The sequence below is a fragment of the Epinephelus lanceolatus genome, chromosome 15 (assembly GCF_041903045.1).
Source record: "Epinephelus lanceolatus isolate andai-2023 chromosome 15, ASM4190304v1, whole genome shotgun sequence".
Lineage (NCBI taxonomy): Eukaryota > Metazoa > Chordata > Actinopteri > Perciformes > Serranidae > Epinephelus > Epinephelus lanceolatus.
The window spans coordinates 20,100,032-20,123,480 of NC_135748.1; the positions used below are offsets into that span (position 1 = coordinate 20,100,032).

Consider the following 23,449-nt stretch of genomic DNA (forward strand, 5'->3'; position numbering starts at 1 on the left):
TGTTTTGTGGCCTTTGTGTGTCATAATTGCTCACTAGGCTATGCATTGCCCCAAAGAGGAAATCCAAAGCCATTCCAAATTGATCACTGTGGGGTGGGGCTTTTTATTTTGAGGTTCTAAGACTTTTTCATCTTAACCAATATACAGACAGGTGACACATTAAAGGAAAAACCTGAATAAATGACACCTCAGTGAGAGTTGCTACTGCGCACTACATGTGGATGAACTGCTAACTATGCCCCAGATGTTTTAAATTTAGCCACCCAGACTGTCTATGTAATAGGACAAAAAAAATCCCAAACAAAAACTACAGTTGAGTAATGTAGCTTTTATTGTTTAAAACTTTCTTTTTTTTCTTAAATAGTCTTTCTTACACAGCATAAAGAGAATTTTCCTCATTTGTGTGAAACAGATGGCATAAATTCTCAGTTTGGACATTTCAGAACATAGTGTTTCTTGGTTTCTGGCCCAATATGTTCATTCATTGTTCTTCTCTCAACCAAAATCATGAAATGACACTACGCACTTTATCTATGTTTGTCATTCATCTCTCAACAGGTTGAAAGTGTTTTCAGTTGCATGTAGAAAATGACATATGGCGCATATGAGTAATAGAATATCCTTTTTTTGATCTAGACCAGCACCACAGAAACCCCAGACCCTAACACTTCTTTGTAACGTCACCAAACCTTTTATCACTGCCATCCTTAAAAATGTCCATCGCACAACTCAACTGTTCCCCAAAAGTCCTCTTTCCTCTCTAGTTAACCAATACAACAATACATCAACTGCAGTTACGATAATGTTCATCAGGTGAGTACAGCCACTGTTTGTGTAGGGTGGTTTGTTTGGTTGGGCCTGGAGTTCACAAGGATTTACATGTCAAGAAGCAGCACCCTGGGGTCCTCCACCACCGACTTGATCTTGCGCAGGAAGGTGACGGCCTCTCTTCCATCGATCAAACGATGGTCGTACGTCAGGGCAACATACATCATGGGACGGATCTCAACCTAAACAAGGGAAAAGGAGTCAGTGCATGTAAGAATAGAAACCACTGATTTAACAAACCAAACCCATTTTTTAAACTAGAAACAACTAAAATCGCTTTTCATTTTATAAACTAAACCTTTGCTAAGTCCCACCCATTGAACGCAGACTGGCTAATCATAGCATAATATCGGCCAGGGTCAAGGGTCTGACAACTACACCACTGTGCTCCATTTAGTCTCATGCATCATTTCAGATTTTCTTCATCTTCATCTGGATTTCGAGCTGAACGCTATGCCTGGGGAACATCGTGTAATAGTGATACTCATAAACAACCTGCTCCAAAACCAAGAACAAACCTTGAAAAGTGTAGGGTTGGCTTGCTAGCTACTGAGGGTATAGCCTACTCAATGTACACATGCAGCTTTAGTTTTTTAATGGCTATAGCAGTGAATAAAAACCCACCCTGCTTTACAGGAACCAGTGGAAGGAAGCAGGGAAACTGCTGATATTCAACCAGCTGTGTGTCATTACAGTGTGGGCAGATGAACATTGTTTTGCTTCCCCGGGAGCTCCCCACATTTCCACCAGTAGAGGTCCAGCGGCTGGGGGGATAGGGGGAAGCCAAACACCGTTCATCTGCACACACTGCGATGCCACACAGCTATTTCAATATGGGCAAAGTTTCCCCTTTTTTTTATTGTCTTCTGTGGCGATCAGCAGTGATGTGGTGGTTCACTTTTACACTGTAAGCTGTAGCCTATAGCTCGGCTTTAGCCTCTAACTATCTTTGTCTTTTTAACCTGTTGCTGCTGCTGAGTCAGTTTGACATCCTGGATATATCCTTCAATCACAGACTGTAGACCCCTCTGTCTGCTTCTCTCTGGAATCACTTTAATTTTTACAAAAATATGAAAATATTTCTTCAGGGAGTGCAGTTAGTTACAGTGTGAGCTCCATGCTTACTCCCACAGCTTGACTGTCCACCACAAAGGGGTGGGGCTTAGTGAAGAGTCAATTCATTTTCCATATGTGACCATTATAATGCTAAATATGTTGTCTTATTTTGTGTACTTTATGTACTTGAATATTCAATATTGAGGAAACAAACCTTGCCACTGACTGCCACAGGCCTGTCGAAGATGCCATGCATGCCTAAAATAGCAGACTGTGGTGGATTGATTATAGGTGTGCCGAACATGGACCCAAACACACCACCGTTGCTGATGGTGAAGGTTCCTCCATCCATGTCCTCAACAGCCAGCTCATTCTTACGGGCCTACGAACACACATCCACAATTATGAACCTTTCACAACAAGTAAGAATCAAAAACTATAACAAAGACATTATTTCAAATGTGTATTAATATGCAATGTAAAATATTACCTTTTCTCCCAACGCATTGATGGCCTTCTCAATATCAGCAAAATTCATTCCCTCTACGCTTCGGATTACAGGAACCACCAGACCCTGAGAGAGAAGAGACATGACTGAATTTTCTGCCCTTCACATTACAGAGGAGTGGCTATCAAGTACTTACACTAACCATTACATTATAATGCACTTGTCTCACCTTTGGTGTGGCCACAGCCACACTGATGTCAACGTAGTCCCTGTACACAATCTCTTTGGTTGTGTCATCAATTACTAAAAACATAAAGAAAGCAAGAAGACTTTACACAGGAGAAATATGCATGCAAGTTAAAACTGTAAATAACACCAACATTTCCACCAAAACTAATTTCCTTTTCACTTGTTCCATTTTCTCTTACCCGCGAAAGGTGATACCCACAGACTATTTATTCAGACCCCCCGCTTCACTATGGTCTATCTAAATAGGTCAGGGTGGTTTTAAGGCAGTAAATAAGTCAGTGTTGGTTTTGAGGTCTGGCAGTGAAGTGTACTGAAACTTAAATCGTTTCTTCACCACACAAATGTGCAGTGACTTGTACCCGTACGTGCAAAGGCATAGTCACCCTGAGACCACAAAGTGAGGTTTCTCAGTCTTTTAGGTTAAATCTATACCGGCATTGACAGCAGGTTGGTCAGTCAGAGCGTAGGCAGCAGCCTTCACAAATGCAGACATGAAGCCCAACTTGATGTTGTGCTTTTTCAGGAAGATGTCTTTGTAAGTCTTCCTCATCTCTGTGATGTTGCTGCGGGGAAACAGAAAAATAATGCATACATCAACCGACAATTTAGCCTGAAAGTTGACACAGAATTGAATACACATTAATCTTAAAAAAAATGGAGGGCACTGAGGTGCTTATTGTAGAAATTACTTAAGACTTACTTTAAGGAAATGGACTTTATCATAAAAATTCATAGATATCTGTGACTCTGAATCCGAAATTCAATGTGCGCTTACTAGATTATAGCTTTGGACAGATGAACTGAGCTGGTTACCGCATTGTCGTACAGCAACACAACAAATTCGTATGAGTTCATTCATATATGACGTTCATCAAAACTGGGCATGTATTAGGTAGAATAAGACAATATGGTTTTTGCTTGAAACAGGTCATCACGCATTTAAATGTAAACTTTAACATCTGTATTGTGTAGGATTTTCTTATCTCTCTCAATCATCACTTGTGACCCACTAGAAGCAGGGTTCCCACTCATTTTTAACAATTCATTTTCAAAGCTTTTCCATTACTTTTTCACAATAGTTTTCACCATTTCCATGACTTTATTTAAGTAGTTTAAAATGGGTAGGCCTGTTTAGCTACATTTAATGGGCGCTTCTCAGGCATTTGCAGAGAAGTAAACAGCTATCACTCATCATTCCTACTGCCAACCAGCTGCATATGCCAGTCGACCAGACTGGCAAATACAGGTACTTCACAAAACATCAAGGCCACGCCCCTTTCGGGCAGATAGAAAAGTGAAGATGTTTTAGATGTCAATGCATATTAGCATGTGTTTGGATTATAATTTTGACAAGTCTGCATGCATTTATTTCTTGTTAAACGCGTTTGTTTTATGGACATGTCTAATAATTGTTCTGAGACTTTGCCTGAACTTAAACTTAGACAACACCTTAATAAATTAAGGTTGATTGCTGCATGTCTCTTTAGTCCTCCCCCATGCAAGTGGATCATTGACCCAACACACTGGTCTTGCTTATCGGGACATCAACCTCCATGTATAGCTTGTCTATACGTATCATGTGATACTAGTGATGTTTCAACTGTCACACAGCTCAACATTAGATTTTAAATTAATACTACAAGGAACATATTTCACTTAACATTAGATATGTTTCAGGATTTTTAATAAACATATTATACATATTAGCCAGAACAATGTGTATTCAAAACTTTTCCAAAACATTCTGTTAATTCGAAAAAGTTTCCAGGACTGGAAAACAGTTTTCAGATTTCATAACTTTGCAGGAATTTCACAAGCATGGGAAGCCTGTAGAAGTGACTAACAGTGTATTTTGCAGCAGAGATTCTGCTCTCTGCCTGTTTTTTTTTCCTTCTAATTTTGCTGTGTTCAGGAAGTTCCTGGGCAAAGAGGAAGCTATGACAATTGTGGACACAGCATTGAAAAAGACACAAATACAGTGAGGCGAAATGTCAAGCAGAAAAAGCTGGAGTTGGCTATCACGTTTGCTGGCAAGACCATTTACAAACAGCAGCCGACAATTCCTGCATAGTATACTTTTACTAAAGATAAACAGGAACAGATACTAGAAACTCATTGAAAACAGTTTTCAAATATTGTTGACCATGTTATGAAAGACACAGGTCATAACTCTAACATCATTTTCAAAGGAAAACAAACTATGCCTTTATATCGAATGCTGTCACAGATTGTGGTGAATTCAGGCTATTGAAATTGGCCCGCTAATCGTTTCATCATTGCTCATTTTTCTCATGTATCTCTCTTTTTAATTGTTTGTTTTCCTGTCTCTAACCCTGTTGAAGCTCTAGGGTTTCTCCCCTAACATAATTAGCCCCTCCCAAGACACAGACTCTCCGAGAAAGGAGAGAAGAAGCGATAAAAATCTTCACTTTCTAGAGCCTGTAAATCTTATTGGGCTGTCATAAAAGCCCATATCGGTTGAGGCTGCTCTTCCACTCAGAGCGCAGGTCTCTGTGGGCCCCTACAGATGCTCCAGCCTCCTGCTCTGACTAGCTCCTTCGGCTCCAGATGAGCCCTAGCATGGGAAGTCTTCCTCCAGACCGTCAATGTCAATCTAATTAGGATACATAGAAAACCCTGAATAGCCGAAAGCTGACACCACACATTTGCGGGGAAAAGAAATCCTCAAAGTGTCCTCTTCAGCACAGGGGGCAAGTGCAGACAATAACATTTCCTTGTAAATTAATAAAACCTGTTTTAACAATTCTTATCTTCGTTTTAGATAGCATTACGACCAAATATTTACATTCCAGTGTTTAAGAGGATATCAGGTTTCAAAAAGCTTTTCCTATTGGGCAGATTCCAATCTATAACCATTTGTGCAAGTGTTTTTCTGGCTTTTAACACGGATATACATACAGTATGTATACTGTATACATACTGCCTACACTCTATAAGGAAGTGCTGTTACGATACTGGAATTTCTAACTTAAATACAAGACTTATAAAAAAGTTAAAATTTTTATTAAAAGGCAAATATACCAAGGGCATAACACAACAACAATGGCTTTTCTTTTCTTGCTTAGTAGCAGAGAACAGCAGAATGACTGTAGCAATCATTAACAATAAGAGACAGACAGGAAGTACGGCAGGCACCAGTGTCTGAATATTGAAACAGTTTCAAATATTCAGAATAAATATGTATCAATGAATTCATATTTTTGACAAATGCAGCTATAAGGTCTGATGTTTCCTTCAAAGTCTTCTGTTTGTATGTGGTAATGCAGCAGGGCACATTTCACGTTTAATATCAAAAATAGGACTGACGGCTCAACGATATAGGTCAACTAATTTAGAGTTTCCTACCTCATGTCGACCTCATTAAACGTAGTCAACATAGCGCAGGTGTTTTGGGCTTCCTTCAGTCTCTGGGCAATTCTCAGTCTCATGCGGTTCATCTTAACCTAAAACAAAAAATGAGAATAAGCAGAATTAGCAGATTCAGTAAAGAGTTCCCAACCCTTACCCCGCTCTACTAGACCATTAAGCAAATCTAAAAGCCATCAGATACTCCCAAATGTGATTTAGGTGTTTCGGTGATTTCTGCACTTTACCCTGCTCTCTGTCCTGGCTGCCTTTGTCCCTCCCTCAGCTTGAGCCGCTGGTGCAGCTGGAGCAGCGCTGGGCTTGATGGCTGAAACTATGAGAAAGACACGATGAAGCAGTTAGTATCTCTAGACATCAGTTTAGTGGGACTGGTGAAAGCCACTGCCTTCAATGATTAATCATGTAAGCTAGAGGTCAAGAGCACAGATGTCAAGCAAAACAGTTCTCACATGACACAGACCGTCTGTCTCATGACATCTAACCTGGTTTGGTGTCCATAGCATGTGCTGGCACAGGTGGCACAGGGGGCATAGTGGTGGGAATGGGGCCCACAGCTGAGGGAGGAGGGGGAGGGGGAGGAGGAGCAGCAGCAGAAGGTTGCGGAGGGGCTGCAGCGGCCGGCGCCTCGGCTTTTGGAGCTTCTGCAGCTTTGGGAGCACCAGCTAAAAGACGCAGAGGTGAACAGTTAGGATAAGACAGCCTTTGAATATTATCTTGAAGGGACAGCTCACCCTAAATAAAAAATACATATTTTACCACTTACCTGTAGAACTAATTATCATTCTAGATTGTTTAGGTGTGAGTTGCAGAGTATTGGAGATATTGGCTGTAGAGATGTCTGCCTGAGCAGTTTCATGCTGAAATTAATTTCTTTCGACTGCACTACACCTGCCAACTGTATCCCAGCAAAGAAGAAAGCATGCATCTACTGCCAGCTCACCTAGCATCACTGAGCTAGCTAATGTTAGCACTCAGCGGAGGAGGACGCCATTATGTTTTCATAATGCACTGTCACAGCACAAGCCTCTCCTCTATGAGTCTATGCATGCTTCATTCTGCATGGTGATACAGTTGTCGGGTGTAGTTCAGTAGAACAAAGTAGTTGCTAGGTCATGTAACCAGTGAGTAACCAGGTCATGACTTTCGGAAACAGATATTGCTGTTGAGTTTTTCAAATGTAATTTTTTGCCCTTTAGGGGCACACAGTGTTTTTCTTCACCATATAAGCAGTGGCAGGGCGCTGGGGAACACTTCATAAAAATGAGCACTCCAAGCACTTTTTTGAATGACATGCTATGTGTGGGTTTTGTTTCTTTGACAACAACAACAACAACTGAAAAAAAGAGGTTGGCCCTCAGAGTAAAATGTTATGTGGACACAGACCCTAATGCACCAAAAGCTGGGTGCCATCTAGTTCCATTATATGTAAGAGAAGGCAGACATCTTTATCGCCGATATCTCCAACACTCAGCAGCTCACACCAAAACTATCTAGATTAATAAATAGCATTACAGGTAGGAGGAAAAAATATAGTTTTTAAATCCTGGGGTTAACTGGCACTTAAATACTATTTTATTTCAATATTGCAACATTTTCAATGAAAATAAAATACTTCAGACCTCCTTTTCGAAGCTTAAAGAGTGGAGTTCCTCCCTCAACCTTCCCTCCATCAGGAACCAAAAGTTCCTCAATCACCCCAGCAGCAGGAGAGGGAACCTGCACTGATGTCTAATGGCAAGGAACAAAGGATAAAAGAGTCAAAATAATGCAAGTTTCAAAACTGTATGTGAATAGTTCTAGGATATTTTCTAAATTGCATATATGTTGAGATTTCAAAGTAATCACTGCAGGCATTTATATAAGTGTAAACTTAAATATCAGCACAGGGTCAATGTCTTTGTTACAGTTTTATGAGATATTACTGAAAAATATTCACAGTCTGGGGAAAATGTTCTTGTCTTTCACACCACAACCAACAAATATGAAGTTTTAAAGGGTAAAGTGGAAAGATATTTTGGGAAAAGGACAACATGCACAAATACTTTGATTTGTTACGCCACAAACTTTGAGGGCTTTCACTTTTGTGAGCAAAGCCTCTGAACTACCAGCAATCACAAGCATGGTGAATTTGTATGACTTAGTTTTACCTTGTCAGTCTCAATTTCGCACACCACCTCATCTTCTGAGACGGTGTCTCCAACAGCTGTAGGGGGAAAGCTTTATTTTAGCATTTCACTGCAAACTGGTAATCATTTGTTTAGTCTGGTTGTGATTTGGCTGATATCTGTAGCAGAAGCGCATTATGTTTGTTACATAATAAACGGAGTTACCTTTCTCCCACCTCACGTCCCCCTCTGTGACAGATTCTGCAAACGCAGGGGTCTTAACTGTGACAACTTCATCTCCTGGAGAGCAAAGACAATTCAAAGGAGATGCATTTACTCCATCAAATAGTGGTTGTGCTTCATATTGAGATAAGTGTAGAAATAAATGGCATGAAGGCTCAAACATACTGTAGGCTGCAGACGTCCTAAAGTACTGGATTTGGAAGACGCTGGACCGGGGATTGGATTTTCTGAAGAAAAAACAACCCAGAAATTTGTTTTAAAAAAAATCAGACAAGTAATAAAAATCTCCCAAAGTACTTCAATTTATCATCCAAGAGTGCAAAAAAAAAAAAATGCTGATTTAGATTTGGCTTGAGTGTATGGAACAGCACATGTTATATACTGATAATTGGCAACTAGGTTCATGACTGTGCATGGATGGAAAAGCTATGACACTTTTACCCATTTTCCACAAAATTAGTGCTATCTAGACAACCACTCCACATTTCCACCAGTTTTGCCTGGAGCCCTTATAATCAAGGACGTGTCATCAACAGAGTGTGTTGCAGGGAAATAACACAGTACACTGTTTACCTGCAAACTTTTGTTCTGTCATTATAAATACTTGTTTTATGCATGCATGCACCAACTATTAATGAGGCCACTGCACTTTCTTTTTTGTGTGACAATCTCTCACTTGACTTCTTCATCCCTTCTTTCCAACCTGTAGGATATGACACGCCCACTGATGTCATCACAGTTTACACTACAGGTCAAGAAAAACCTGCTATTGTCTGGTTCCAGCTGAGAACAAACTTTTTGGGTTCTGAACCAAATTATATTTGGTGGAAAAGCTCTGAGCAGTTCAAAATTAGGTGTAAATACTGGAACTGAACCAGTTTGATTTAAGTGGAAGAGGGGTATTAGTGTGCCAGCCTTGACAACTGAGAGGGTGTACTTAAATTTTGACAGTAAAGTGGCTTGTGTTTTCAAATAGTTCAGTGTTTTTAGGAGTTCATGGACTTACACACTGTTGTTCAAAGTAATAGAGTGGCTAGTCGACAGAGCTGTAACAAAATAGACAAGGGCAAAGTGTTAATAAGTTCTTGCTGCAGGACAGTCCTAAAGCAATGACAGGGATTTTACGCTTCATGCTTGAAATATGAGCACACATACCTGCCGTGGCCCGACGAGCTAATGCATTATTCCCCTGTGACAAGATACAGTTAAGCATTACAAAATGTCTGCAACTTTGTACATGTTAAATACTGTGAAGACAAAAAACTCTAAGGTTTCACAAGCATAACATGTCTGCGAAATATGGACTCATTAGTTGGATAACAATGTCATCGAGGTCAATAACTTGTGTTGTGTCTAGCTGTGATAATATACAACAGTTGGGGTCGTAAATAAACAGCCGTGTAACCAACAACAGGAAGACATGTCAGTGCTGCCGGTCAAAGGTCACTTCTATGCGCTTGAAGATGACCTTTGACATAATCAATAAATGAATCTGGCAAACGGGTGGCTTGAGTTTTCGCATTGGAATAGCACCAGCAAATGTTTAAAATACATTTTATCTGAGCAGCTACTCAAGCAGCTGCACAACAGCTCAATGATCTACTGCTAATCTCACTGACATACTTATATAGACACTAACCAGGACTTTACTGACATTTGACTTTTCCTGTGAGCTTCAAATGCAGCGACTGGAAGTTGCACTCTAAATGTAAAAAACATTTACGTAATACTTTTGTTAAGTTTGCTAAACTGGGCGTTTTCGCACATAAACCACAGTTTGACCTCAGCTTGACAGCTAAAAGCACAAGCTAGCCAACCCGTTCATTTAGCTTAACTTAGTACAGCTAGCTTGCTAGCTACCATAATATTGGACAAGTTTGTGCTAACTGAATATGGACAAGCTACTTCCTGTTGGGGTAAAACACCTTAAATGTTCATTTAAAGACGTGAGACCGACTAAACACAGAGGGAGCTGCTTCAAGCTTTACTACTGACAGCAGCAAAGCTCTGTGGAGTGAAGTGTCATACTGTCCTTGGCTTACAATGTTACGGCCTGACCGTGGCCTAGAGCTAATGCTAATGCTGGCTCTGTTAGCGCCGGACACACACAGAAGCTGCGCCTTCGCCTGCAGCCAAAGACAGCGAGGAGACCTGTCGCGAGTGGCAACCGTGACGGTTTATTTGCTTGTCGCCTACCTGGCGGATGGCAGAGAGGGAACGGCCGAAATTCCTGGTGAGACACCGGGAATGGGATAGCATGGTGGCTGTGTGACAGCAGCCTGTCAGCGGAAGGGAACTCCGGTCACACCGACGAGCAAGAAGCGAGGAAGTAGTGTGGGATAAACCAAGTGCTCCGAGTGGGGGGGGGGGGGGCGGGGGGAGTCCTCACAGTGGTCCCCTCTGACCTTTACACCGCTGAGAAATAATCTACAAATACCATGTCAACAACCACACTTACAAATAGCCTACAGGTAACAATGTAATAACGGAGAATGTAATAGAATATAAATAAGATAAGATGATAAGATTAGATTAGATAACTTTGAGTATGTCATTGCTGTTAAAGTTACTGTTAAATATACTGCAGACTCATAAAATATGGAGAAAATATTTGTTTTAATAAATTAAATAGCTTATATAATTTGTGCAGGCTACTTAAGTGTCACACCTGCCTTCATTGTGTTTAATCCTCCACTGCTGGGCCGCCAATTGGCCCTTGGATACAAATAAAATCATATGCTGATTACAGATTGGCAACAGAGCATTTCATATTACTTTATGTAGGTCTACATCCAAGGGCTCAGGTGTTAAGGGGCTCTGACTGAAAATGATGAGCATCAAACACTTAATTTTCTCCATTCTAGTGATTTTTATACCCCAATTTGTGGCTTTTCTGCATCAATTTAGGGTGTAAATCTTTAATTATGTCAAAGTCCTTTGCTACTTTAAGGTTTTTATTGGGAGAAGCACCTAATGCACCTGTTCTGTTGTCCTTTGACGACATCAAAATCTACACCTATGCATACATTTAACAGTTATAGGTGAAACTGAATTATGGAGTGTGAATATTGGTGCCACGCATGTTTTCAATTTGCCTCCGCCATTGCTATTTTGGTAACTAAGTAGTCTTGAAACCCACATATTAACCAGTATAAATATCCCTTCTGCACCTTACAAATATTTTCCTCCTCTTGACATTATGTGGGTGATGCAGCACCTCATTGCATTCACATGGCCACGCCCCAGCTCCGTCTGTCTGATGCCTCGACTCTCCTGCTGTCCAACTCACAGTCTGCGCAGGCCATCAGCACGGCAGCACGTCCCAGCGCAACAGGTAAGGTCCCATCACTGCCGCTCACCGTGTCTCTGTGTGAACCGTGGTTAAACTGCAGCCCCGTGAGAGTGTGACAAAGTGCATGCCTGCAGCTCACACCGCTTCATAACTCATCACTTCAGTTTAGTGGTTTCTCATGAGAAGTGCTTTTGACACGTTTGCTTTCACAGGACAGCTGAGAACTGTAATCACGTTTGGTGAGTTTTTAATTGAGTCAAAGTGTTTATTGAGTGTTAAATGAATGTTTCAGTTTTTATAACTAAAAAATACTTGGTTTGCTTGTTATGATTATGTATAGTTTATAAAGTTTCATGTACAAATTAGTTCAAAATTGTGGTAAATGTTGTGGTCGTCAGGCAGTCATACTTTCACCTGCCTGTGAAGAGTAAATGAAACATAAATGAAACATTGAAATGACTCCTTCTGTTCACAAATCATAGGAGAATTAAATTGTCTCAAACTTTGCTTTGTGGTATAAGTGAATCTGCTTGTTTACATTTTCTCCTTAAAGTCTTTCTGATAGAATTTTTAATTATATCAAAAGTAAGAAATCAGAATATATGTGGGACTGATACAGAAATAAAAAGTGGAATCTGTTCATCTGTTCCATTTGTACATACACAGGTATTTTTAATTAGTTTAACAACAGCACTTGCAGTCGGTTGTGTGAGTTAACGTGTTACAGCACAAAAAATAATATAAAATAAATACTTAAAGGGAATGAAGTCAGTGTCCGTAGAATCAGGTTATTGAGCGTTTTACTTTTTACCACTGAAGACCGTCTCTTGATCATTCCTTAAGATGAAAAACAAGAAAAAATAAAGAGGTTTTCATGATATTTTCTTTTGTAAATAATGTATAAACAGAGCCGTTTCTTGTGCGTGGTCTCTGGCTTTCAGAAGCTGGGCATGCAATGTTACAATTGCTCTTTTTATCCTCTGTGATATCTATTATTACAACCCCTAAGATGAAATGACACAAAAGAGCGCACTCCCTTATTGCTTAAGATCAAGGATTTCTTCTTCTTCTTCTCTTTTTTCTTTTCTTTTCTTTTTTTACAGAACTGAGGATCTTGAAAATTATGTAGGGTGCTTTGATTTTTTATCATATGTAACAGTAATTGTACATTTGCTTGTTAATGTAGATATTTTACAATCACTATTGTAATTTCAGCTTCTTTTTTTTCACAAAATGACAGAATTACCTCTGAAGGTTATATCTGTTAGATCAGTCTGATCATTTTAAATATGAGTACACCTTATCTTTGCTGTGTACCGTGCAACTGTTTATCTGAAATTAAAAAAAACACTAGTCTTTTTTTATTTTAAAATATAAAATACACAATAAGCAGTATAAAAATGACATGTATAGGATTTTTAAACAATAAATAATAACAATATTTTAAAATGTTTTTTCTCATTATTTATTGTCTTAACTGTGTCTCTTTTTTTCTGTCTTTCAGATTTCTTGCATTTCACATAACTCTGATTGTGCAACGTGTGCAGCCGAAACCCTCAGCCAGTTCTCTCATTGAGCATGAACCTCAGTCTTCCCGACCAGAACATGCACAACTCAAGTGAAGGCTGCCTAGAGGATGAAAAACCTGACGTCATGTTGCCTTGCTTCCGCAGAAACATGTATGACGAGCCTCTGGCCTCGTACTCCAGCGGATCCATCATCTCCCAACTCCTCCGCAAGACGATCCACAACAAGAGGGCACTAGATGAAAGCCATTTCTACCTTTCCAGCACAACTGCAGCTGACTCCAGCCAGGAGGACCAGTGCAGCGTCTCCTCAAAGGACAGCACGGTGGAGGCTGCCTCTCCCAGTGGACATGTTTCCACAGGAGCCAGCCCGGAGGGGGAGCATCCCATGACTGACCACCTGCAGGCCAAAAGAGCCAGAGTAGAGAACATTATCAGGGTCATGGCGGGCTCTCCCAACAGCAGGCAGCATGGAGACAGTGAGAGGTCTGACACAGATGGGAGAGACACCAGGGAGGCCAGAGAAGCGTACAGGGAGAACAAACGTAAGCAGCGACTGCCTCAGCATCAGGAACACAGTGTTGGAGGACCTGCAAGCAGACGACCCGGAAGCAGCAGTAGTGATAACTGCAACAGCAAGGATGAGGAGTGTCACAAACTGAAAGAGCAGCTCCACAGCATGCAAAGGCTCCTGCGTCAGCTCCAGGAAAAGTTCCTTCAAGTTTACAACCAGGAAGACCCCGAACACAACAACAGAGATGAGGCCGAAGTCGCCGTTGAGCACCACACCCTGGGAGAAAGCACAGAGTCTCTCTACGTAAGCACTGAAGATGATTTTGAGAGGAAGAATAGCAGAGTGACTGCAGACTGTAAGGACCAAATGAAAGTCGTTGGTTATCTGTTACACCAGAGAGAAAGTCAGAACCTGCAGGAAACCCTGAAGCAGGAGCTCTCGAGGGCTGTGAATGACTGTGTGGACAGGGTGTTCAAGAAGGCGTCCTCCACAGGGCTGGACCTGTCCCCCCAGCAGCGCATGTGCTCATCTCCAGAGATGCAGATCAGCATGAGTGCAGACAGGAAAAGCCAGCAGGCCGGCTCCAACCAGGAAGAGCCCCAGGCTGAGGAGGCCACAGTGAAACCCCGCTCTTTGGAGTATTATGAAAGCTCCGAGGCTCAAAGCCCACAGGACCAGACGGAGGCGCTGTCACTGGTGGTCCGCAAGCCGGCAGTAGCCCCTCTGAGCTCCGTCACCCCGACAGTGAAGAGGCCCTACCCTGTGCACCAGACACCATTTCAGTTCAATTACAGTACCCCTCTGCATGACAGTCAGATCCTCGAGCATCTCCTTAAGTACGGGCCCCATTCCAACTTCGGGGGTCTCCCTTGCATGCCCCCATCAATGGACAGGACCTCCCCAGACTCAGTGGACCTACCCTGGGACACCATCGCCATGAGGTCCAAGGTGACATCCAGCCACCTCGGCCACCACCCTCGTCCCTCCACCCTGGGAGCAGTGACGGTTGACAATCTGTGCCTCCCTCATGTCAAGATCGAGTGTGGTGAACTGCAGAGCATGGCTGAACGAAACCCCTACATGTCACTCAACATATCCTTTCACTTATAGAAATATTCTGAGCCAGAGCTGCTTTGCTTTTTGCCTTTTCTTGATGCAGGATTGAGAACTTTATTGTTTAATAATGATGATAAAAAATAGAGGCAAGATGTCAGATGTTTGTTCTTATTATATGTAGGCTGAAAGTGCAGTGTAAAATGAAAATCAGCTCTTATAGAATGACATCTTATTATAAATTTATTTTATTTTCTCAAGACAAATTTACAGATAAAACTTTGATGTCACATCATATTATTCTGTACTATTCCATTACTATTCCATACTAGCGTATGTTTGATAATATCTTATACTGTATTTACCTTTTTATTTTATACAAACTCTCTGTATTTCAGCTCTTCCATTTGAACAATGGCTGGTTGAGCTTCATTGCAGCATGGACAGTTCCAGTAACAAACTTCAAGGAGAATTTTTTCTTTGATCTTGCTAACCCCATAGAAAATTATAGCGTCTTCTTTAATCTGAGCAGAGTAATGACTTTAAGTTTAGAAAAAGACAAATAAAAAGGAATACAAGGCTTTGATAAGAATTGCCAGGAACAAAAGCCAATTTTTCAAAGGCAGAGAAAGCATCGGTTTCTGTTTCAGGAAGCGTCGTTTTTTCAGACTTGAAAAGGTGCAGGATCTATTTCTCCATCATCAGAGTGATAGGGGTGCATCTAAAAGGTCACATCTGAGTGCTGGTGGAAACCAAAAGTGCCTCCCAACCATAATACTTGAGCTCTTGTCTTGAGCATTTGTTGTTGGGTACCTTTGTCAGAATGTACACGATGGAAATACAGTGTAAGATAGCATTTTTTTAAGCCTCATAGGAACTCCCTCTGTGATAAGTTGTTGCATGGAAAAAACGTGTTATTTGTTTTTAAAAATGACGTGTTTGCTGACACCCACAATCAATATAATCCCATTAATATCTACATTTCATCTTTGCCTCTGTTAATTGAAATAAATCTTTACAATCGCTCCCATTATAAAGTAAATGGTCTTAAAACAGGTCCCAAAATTGTCACAGAGGTGTTCAGTTTTGTTCATCCTCTTGTCGCAGAAGCATTAGAGAGGCATATTATGTGGTGCCTCTCAGGGTTCGCTTTATCTTTACAGAGCAAAGAGCTCTGCTTCTCTTTGAACAATACCACATAAATCTTTCATCCAAACTTCCATATTTCAAAGGTAGGGGTCCCTAATAAATGTATGGCATGGTGACCTGATAAGGAAATATTATGACCTAAGGCAGGGTGGTGGACTACAGAGGAAAATGCTCCTGAGCATCTTCATTGCCACAGGGGGAAAACTTGAGAAGGTGTTGAATTTATTAATGTTGTCAACGAAGGAAATATATGTGTAATATGTGATGAGCGACACTATTTCAATTATTTTATACCACATTTCTTAGAAAAAAAACTTTTTAGGATTACATTTTACCATTTTGCTTTTTTCTCCAATTTCTTCTGTATATTTTTCCGCAACATATGTCGTCTTTAAATCAACTTAATTATATGCAAAAGTCAGCTCCTTTTTTCCAAACATTTCACAACAAGCTGTCTTAACTGCCAGGCATGAAGTGCTTTGCTCTCTAATTAAAAATCCCTAATCTAATTCGTAATTCTGTTTTGCCAATAAGCACATGTTAGGGTCATTATTGACTCCCTGGTTAATGCCGAGCTGTTCTTTAGGGAAATTCAATTTAGCTGAAGATTGAGGCAACACAATACTCTGGCCTGCTATCGCTTTGCATGGGACTGTATGCTGTGTGTTGTGTTTAATTGTCAGGTTATGTTGTTTTTTTTTTTCTTTTGCCTTAACGTAAATGTGAACATCCAGGAGGGTCTCACCCCGAGCCATCTGAAGAAGGCAAAGCTAATGTTCTTCTACACCCGCTACCCCAGCTCCAACGTGCTGAAAACCTTCTTCCCTGATGTCAAGGTAATTTTTTTTCTTGAATATGTTAAAAAAAAAGCTCACTTTTTATTTTTATTCAATGTGTCAAACAACCTGCAGTATTGTTTGTCCTGCGTTTGACTCCACGGTATCTACTTGTCACTGTGTGTTCGGGACAGAAAAATCAGCAGTGTGTCGGAGGAGAGAAACAAAAACGCAGAGGGTTTAAATAACAAAGCCACTGAGCTGCTAGTATGTCCTGGGGGCAGAGGGAGATACAGGGGCATTCTCTCTTTAAAAAAGCCACTCCAGTCAGCAAATGGAGTGACAAAGGACTCTGTAGGCAAGGCATTGCTATTGAGTGTCAACAGAGAGTTGGTATTAGAGACTTGCGCGGCAGCACAAGCGGTGATGAGCCGGCCCTAAACACAACATCCTGTGTATTTTGGCCTTGGGCTCGTGTCATGCCTCCTCTTCTGTGTCCTCTTTTTGTCCTCTCTCTTGTCTCCTTATCTGTCTCCTGTTGTGGGTTCTTCTCATTCATCCTATTATCTCTTCTTTTTAGTGTTCTCTAATACGAACAACACATCCTTCCTGGTTATATTATCACCTCCTGCTCATACCTCCTCTCCCGCCTGCCCTCACATTTTCTCTACTTTTTCCTCCATCTATCCTATCCTATCCTATCCTATCCTATCCTATCCTATCCTATCTTCTCTCCTTCCACTTCTCTCCGAGCCAGTGCGGGCCCCTGCCTCACAATCTGCTCTGACCCCTGGGGTCAGGGGGGAGGATGCTGTTGCTGCAGCCCTGCGAACGTCTCCTCCTTGCTTACAATCCTGTGGTGGGAAGTGGCACTGGACAAAAGAGCACCTAATCCCAGTGTCTGATTCCATCCTATCAGCCCGAGTCAATGAGAGGGAAGCTTCCTTCTGTCCTTACGCTGCCGCTTTCTCACCCACCACACCAGAGAGAAGAAGCGTCTTTGATGCCTGCCCAGCCCTTAGGCATTTTTTTCTGTCTTTCTGGATGAGGAGATAGAATAACAAGACTAATGTCAAGACTGAGTTTAGAAATACAGAGCCCTGACAGATGTTTTTTCACCCCGGACATTGGTGGGAAAAGCTCAGAGCAATTAATGTCGCGTAGAGTGACAGACCATTTGGTGGCATTTTGCCCTACAGGTACCAAACGCAGGTTTTCAGTCAATTATGGAGAGGGAGGCTAATGCCAAAGCTTCAGACGGCCATTTGATTTTTAATTGAAAAGCATGGAAGATTAATATTTTTTTTTAATTTCGGTATGTTCTCATTAAAGTCTAAAATTGAATCCTGAAATTACAGTTTTCATTTATCCTGAAAGGGATGATCTGTGCTTTCATTTGCCTTCTTCACAGAGAGATCAAAGGTCAGAAAAGCACTTCTGGAGCTTGTAGGGATTCTTTGTTTTGCTCAAGGACGCTTCAGATGGACAGAGTTTTCTCTCAATGCAGGGGCTACAGTTGTCAATCTGCTGTGAACTTATGAATGGCATAAAGTCAAATACAAAATAAAGTCTTTCTCTTCATTTCCAGTTCAACCGCTGCATCACCTCTCAGCTGATCAAGTGGTTCAGTAACTTCAGGGAGTTCTACTACATCCAGATGGAGAAGTTTGCCCGCCAGGCCATTGCTGACGGCATCAAGGATGTCAAAGACATTACAGTTAGCAGGGACTCAGAGCTGTTCCGGGCACTGAACATGCACTACAATAAAGCCAATGACTTCCACGTAAGTGCCACTCATGAGTCATTCCTCTTTTATGTTGCGGTTTGTGTTGGTTGCATCGAGATAATTCCAGCTGATTTTTGCTCATGAGGTTGTGTCAAAAGGAAACTGCTGTACATATACTGTGGGGCAGATGAGCAATATTTTCTTAAATTAGAACATATTTTCAGTACTGTTTTCCATTCCTGCTTCACAGGGTAATCCACTAATAACTTTTTTTTTTTTTTTAGCTAATGAGAGGAAATACATTAGAAAAACTATATCTTAAAGCAAAACGTTTATTTCAGGGAAATGCATTTTTTTGTTTTCTGGCAGACAGTTGGATTAGAAGATTGACAGCACTTTCCTTTCTGTCAGTTCAGTATGAAGCTGCAGCCGGCAGCTGGTTAGCTTAGCTTAGCATAAAGACTGAAAACAGGGGGAGACAGCTAGCCTGGCTCTGTCCGAAGGTAATAAGGTCCAGCGCCTCAAGAGCCCCCTAATAAACATATAATATGTTTTTGTTTTGTTTGTTTTTTAAATTTGTTTTTATTATCACGAGCCAGGGCCGGCCGTAAAGTCTTGGGGGCACTACGCTGGATTTGCTTTGGGGGCCCCCTCATTGTAGGGTGTTAACATGGCACTGAACCAACTCATGTATTGTAAATATTATTTTTAAACACACATAATTGCAGCAACACTTTCTCTTAATAGACCACAGTAAATATAGCATTGTCTATTACCCCCAACACCATGAATATTTATAAAAGTCTATCTATCATATACATATATAACCACATATGTTTATTTTTTCTATGTAAATTCAATTATGGGCTGCAGTACTGGCAAACTGTCAAAGAATAGCTTGTGAAGATACATATTCCAGTTTATGTTGACTTTTGTCCTAGTTTTGTTCATTCATTTTGTTTAATTTATCATATCTAATTAAACCACAAAATTGCATTTTTTAAAACTACAAAATCCAGAGAGTGCTAGTTTCCAACATGTTTGTCAAATTACTGACTTATTCTGCCTAAATGATCCTTTTGCTTGCCTCTGAGCTTATTGTTTTGACACTATTTGTTGGCAAAAATGGCACAAAATATTGTCAGTTCTTGTTTTATTTCATTATTGTTTGTCTTTGCTAGACCAGAGGGCCCTAACTGCTGATATTGCTTAATTGGTAGAACCAGCTCTGTTGCACGGACTTAACAAATGAGATGCTGGTTGGCAGATTTTGTTACCTTCAGACAGAGCCAGGCTAGCTTTTCCCCCTGTTTCCAGTCTTTATGCTAAGCTAAGCTACCGGCTGCAGTTTGATACTGAACTGACGCACATAAGAGTGGTATCAGTCTTTTCATCTAACTCTGTCAGATAGTGAGTAAGTGTATTTTTCCCCAAAATGTCCAATTATTCTTTAAAAGCATTGGCGTTGACGCATTCTTTACAGCAGTTACTAACCTGCTGAAGTATGCCCTCCTGTCAGCTGACCTGTGTGTCACACTGCACCTGTGGCTGGCCAGCCTTTACAGCTATTATCTAAACTCCAGAGTGATGCTTTATCAAACTGTGGGAAGAGGAAGCCGCAAAATCCCACTAAAACAACTCAGGATTAGAGGACCAGTACGCCTGAGCGAGACCGAGATTGCTACTGATGCGGAATGCTGAGAAAGACGCTGTGGATTCCGAGGGAGAAGGCCGTTTGGTGGGAAAGGGATGGGACCGTTTTCTTTACCTTGGGACCAAGACATTCCTTTCCCAGGGATGCTTTTGTGTCAGGAGATGAAGGGAAAGAAAAATAACTTATGCCAACAACTGTTGTGTTAACTGGCCAGTGGATGGGAAACAAGGGCTGCAGGGCGGTTCTCTCCCAGCATCCCTTGCATCTGATGCATTTTAATGGGTCCTGCTGTAGTCATGGGTCGCTCCCAGAGTCTTACCCCAACTTTATCAACACTAAATCCTTAACCACGTTTATGCCAAAACCGAAGCATCTCAATCTGAAGTCAAATCATTTAAATCTTCAGCCTCTGCCATATTCCTGGTGGGATTCATAATCACGCTTTGTTGACTGGCCCTGACAGCGCTGGGTAGACTCCCTGTAGTTAGTTTAGGTTCAAGAAAACAAGACTAGCTAATCAAAGAGGCCTCTAAATGAAAGCTAATGATTGCAGCGTTGCATTTATTGTGTGTGTGTGCAGAGAACAAAGAGATGCGCTCCCTTTCATCAGTTTGAGTGTTTGAAGAATTGCGCTACAGGTCTTCGTTTCATATGTTTTTGACTTTGAGAAATCTGAAGATAGATTGTTCAGTATGCTTGTAACACAACATTACATGAAGACTAATATGGTTCTTACTTGACTGATTTCACTTACAGGTATCCACTTTTCTCCTCTGTTACAGGTTCCAGACAGATTCCTGGAGGTTGCTGAGATCACCTTGCACGAGTTTTACAGTGCCATTTCTGCAACCAAAGATTCAGACCCCTCTTGGAAAAAGGCCATATACAAGGTGATCTGTAAACTGGACAGCGACGTCCCCGATGAGTTCAAGACATCCTCCTATTTATAGGCTGAAGTGGAGGATTGTAACAGTGAAGGAGCTGGAGTTAGTCACTTGACAGTATTATTTCATCCTTTCTTGTAGTGCATTTTAGTGAGGTGAAATGTAGATGTTGGATAATTAATCATTTTGTAGACCTGTAAAAACACACACAGTCACATCATTTGAAATATTGATAAGCTATCTATAGTCTAAAATGCTGTATGTTCTACTTTTACCGACAAGCAATCATCGATAAATATTAATGCTGTTGTGGTTTATTCTATTGTTTAGTGTTTTCTCGTATTATCTGCCTCAACATTTAGAGTTACTGAGTTTGTAGGTGTGTAAAAACTGTTTACAATGTGTTATCAATCTTTTTTGATTTCATGAAACTGTAGTGTAGCTTGATTTAGCTTAACTGAAATAGTTTTTTGGCATTACTGTCAGTATTAGTTGCTTTTAATTCCATTTTGTGTGTGTGTGTGTGTGTTTGTGTGTGTGTGTGTGTGTGTGTGTGTGTTGTGTAAATGTACATGAGCTGCTGTTGTTTGTTGCAAAATGTTCCATGATTATGTTGTATACTTTTAGCTTGACAGAATGTGCATGTGGAAATAATGCAAGTGGCTGTTATGGGTTTTATTATCATGTATAAAGATCATGTAAAGTACAATCATTTTCAGATATTTCATTCACAGACATTGTACTGGATGATTATTGAAATTAAAGATGCACTAAATTATAATATAGAACTTGTGTGATGTGGGTTTCTTTGGCAGTAATAATGAAATTAACATGTTTTAAAGAAGACACACCAGGTAAATGCTTTGTTTTTAATGTTTAACTCCCTCCCCGTGAAAATACTGTGAGCCCGTGCCGAGCCCCTAAGGTGCCTCTAATCCACGTCCAGCAGCCAGCTGTTAAATGCCCCCCAAACTATGCTGTTCACATTGTTCACCGAAGCCAATTCAAGTCAACTTTCTAAGGCCTGCATTCATTGTGTGGCCTGTGCGGATGCGGACAACCGCCATGTCTTAAAAACAGCCACAATGCATTCCCTCCTAATGACTAACGCCCGAGGTGACCTCATATCGCAGTTGTGCCACCGAAGCAAAATTCCACAAACCCGTTGACTCTTTCTTCCAGGCACCCACTCAAAGCACGCCAGTCGCAAACACACAAGCACCCAAACACACAAGCACATGCACACACAAGTATGGTGATGTCACAAAAATCACAGATGAGCTACTTTGGATGCCTTGGGCTTAGTGTAAACCGGACGAATCCCGGCAGTGAATTAAACGTGATGAATTAAAATCACAACATCATTTTAAAGTATTTAGCACATCAGTAAAATTTGCATGTTTTGGGGTAATTTTATCCCTTAAACTTGAACAAAAAGGCGACAAGGTGCCTTTAAAATAAAAAGACATGACTGCACAACAGCATGGACCACTTTTATAAACAGTTTCTTGTCACTGTGTGAGATTACATTTGTCACTGTGCAAAAACCAAACATTTAATAGGAAAACCAATTAGGCACCCAAGCACCAATTACATCAGAAATGATAACATTAAGGAAATTAAAACATTAGTTGAATTGGCTGATGACAAAGACTGGAGACAATAAACCTCACTAATCTTTTAATAGATATTTCTTTTCAATTAGATCTGTCTTCTTCAGTAAATGGATTTACATTCTCAACTCAATTAAAATGCCTCTGGTTGAACCAAAGTGCTTCGCTCAAATTAATTTGTTGTGTAACATTTTCTGAACAAGACTTGGTCACCTCTGATATAATGAAAGAAAACAAAGAAAAATACCTCCAGTTTGTTAGCGACTGCCTCTGGCTGACAAGGCTTCAACTTAAACAGCGCGATATGAAATTATGTTCTGTGTTGGAGGGTCTCAGATAAAGCGCAGCGTGCTTTGTAATGAAGATGAAATGAAAAGCGAAAGGCGACAGGACGTCATAAAATTCAAACAAGAACACAGAGTTTAAACAGATGCTTTGTTATGCTTTTACCCTCATTGAGAGGCACATTTATTAAAAAAGGAATACAGGTTTTAATAAAGCTGTTGTGCTGAGCTCTTGTAGAGGAACAGAAAAGGGTAACAGCATCATCTAGTGAATCTCTGCTGTAATACACACAGCTCAGCTCACCTCAAACTCAAACTGATTCATCTGTAACAGTGTAAGTTTGATATTCTTTGCTGAATATAAATAGCTTTTCACAGTTAAGACAATCACCAGCATTCTTTTGAAATTAAATCTACTCTATAAATGACTGTTTAAAGCCATTGAATATGCAGCAACTGATTCTGTTGTGTACTAAAGTCTCCACACAGGGGTGCTCTTGTCACTGTGTAGAAACTGAACCTCTGCTCTGGGATTCTTCAACACAGCTCAGTTTTCTCTTCAGGGATGTGGACACTGTGAAATTATTTATAATTGTCAACATCCTATTTTATACATTTGTGGTTTAAAAAAGCACGGCCCATGTGTGTGTGATATTAATGGG

At 40.7% G+C, this 23,449-nt stretch overlaps 2 protein-coding genes across 2 annotated transcripts; one reads left to right on the top strand and one right to left on the bottom strand.

Moving 5' to 3' along the window:
- Nucleotides 1-308: 308 nt before the first annotated feature.
- dlst (dihydrolipoamide S-succinyltransferase) lies at nt 309-10,662 on the bottom strand. The gene is made up of 15 exons (XM_033642768.2): nt 10,513-10,662; nt 9,472-9,505; nt 9,323-9,362; nt 8,482-8,543; nt 8,299-8,373; nt 8,116-8,171; nt 7,588-7,696; nt 6,451-6,630; nt 6,196-6,281; nt 5,948-6,045; nt 3,014-3,144; nt 2,562-2,635; nt 2,375-2,458; nt 2,099-2,266; nt 309-1,010 (listed from the first exon to the last, which is right to left on the bottom strand). The coding sequence occupies exons 1-15, from the start codon at nt 10,573-10,575 to the stop codon at nt 876-878; spliced, it is 1,395 nt and encodes a 464-aa protein (XP_033498659.1). The 5' UTR covers nt 10,576-10,662; the 3' UTR covers nt 309-875.
- A 59-nt stretch (nt 10,663-10,721) lies between these two features.
- On the top strand, nt 10,722-21,665 carry prox2 (prospero homeobox 2). Its single transcript, XM_033643336.2, has 6 exons — nt 10,722-10,787; nt 11,531-11,650; nt 13,113-14,740; nt 16,579-16,686; nt 18,215-18,409; nt 20,789-21,665. Exons 3-6 carry the CDS (start codon nt 13,187-13,189, stop codon nt 20,954-20,956), a joined length of 2,025 nt encoding a protein of 674 aa, XP_033499227.1. The 5' UTR covers nt 10,722-10,787; nt 11,531-11,650; nt 13,113-13,186; the 3' UTR covers nt 20,957-21,665.
- Nucleotides 21,666-23,449: the final 1,784 nt, after the last annotated feature.

What these genes read in the sequence shown, in the direction of transcription:
- dlst (XM_033642768.2), bottom strand. Translation starts at nt 10,575, where the DNA reads ATGCTATCCCATTCCCGGTGTCTCACCAGGAATTTCGGCCGTTCCCTC. An exon ending in TAGGACGTCTGCAGCCTACA is followed by an intron (nt 8,374 to 8,481) that starts GTATGTTTGAGC and finishes TTTGCTCTCCAG; the next exon opens with GAGATGAAGTTGTCACAGTT. An exon ending in GCGAAATTGAGACTGACAAG is followed by an intron (nt 7,697 to 8,115) that starts GTAAAACTAAGT and finishes CCTTGCCATTAG; the next exon opens with ACATCAGTGCAGGTTCCCTC.
- prox2 (XM_033643336.2), top strand. Translation starts at nt 13,187, where the DNA reads ATGAACCTCAGTCTTCCCGACCAGAACATGCACAACTCAAGTGAAGGC. An exon ending in ACCCCTACATGTCACTCAAC is followed by an intron (nt 14,741 to 16,578) that starts ATATCCTTTCAC and finishes GTAAATGTGAAC; the next exon opens with ATCCAGGAGGGTCTCACCCC. An exon ending in ATAAAGCCAATGACTTCCAC is followed by an intron (nt 18,410 to 20,788) that starts GTAAGTGCCACT and finishes CCTCTGTTACAG; the next exon opens with GTTCCAGACAGATTCCTGGA.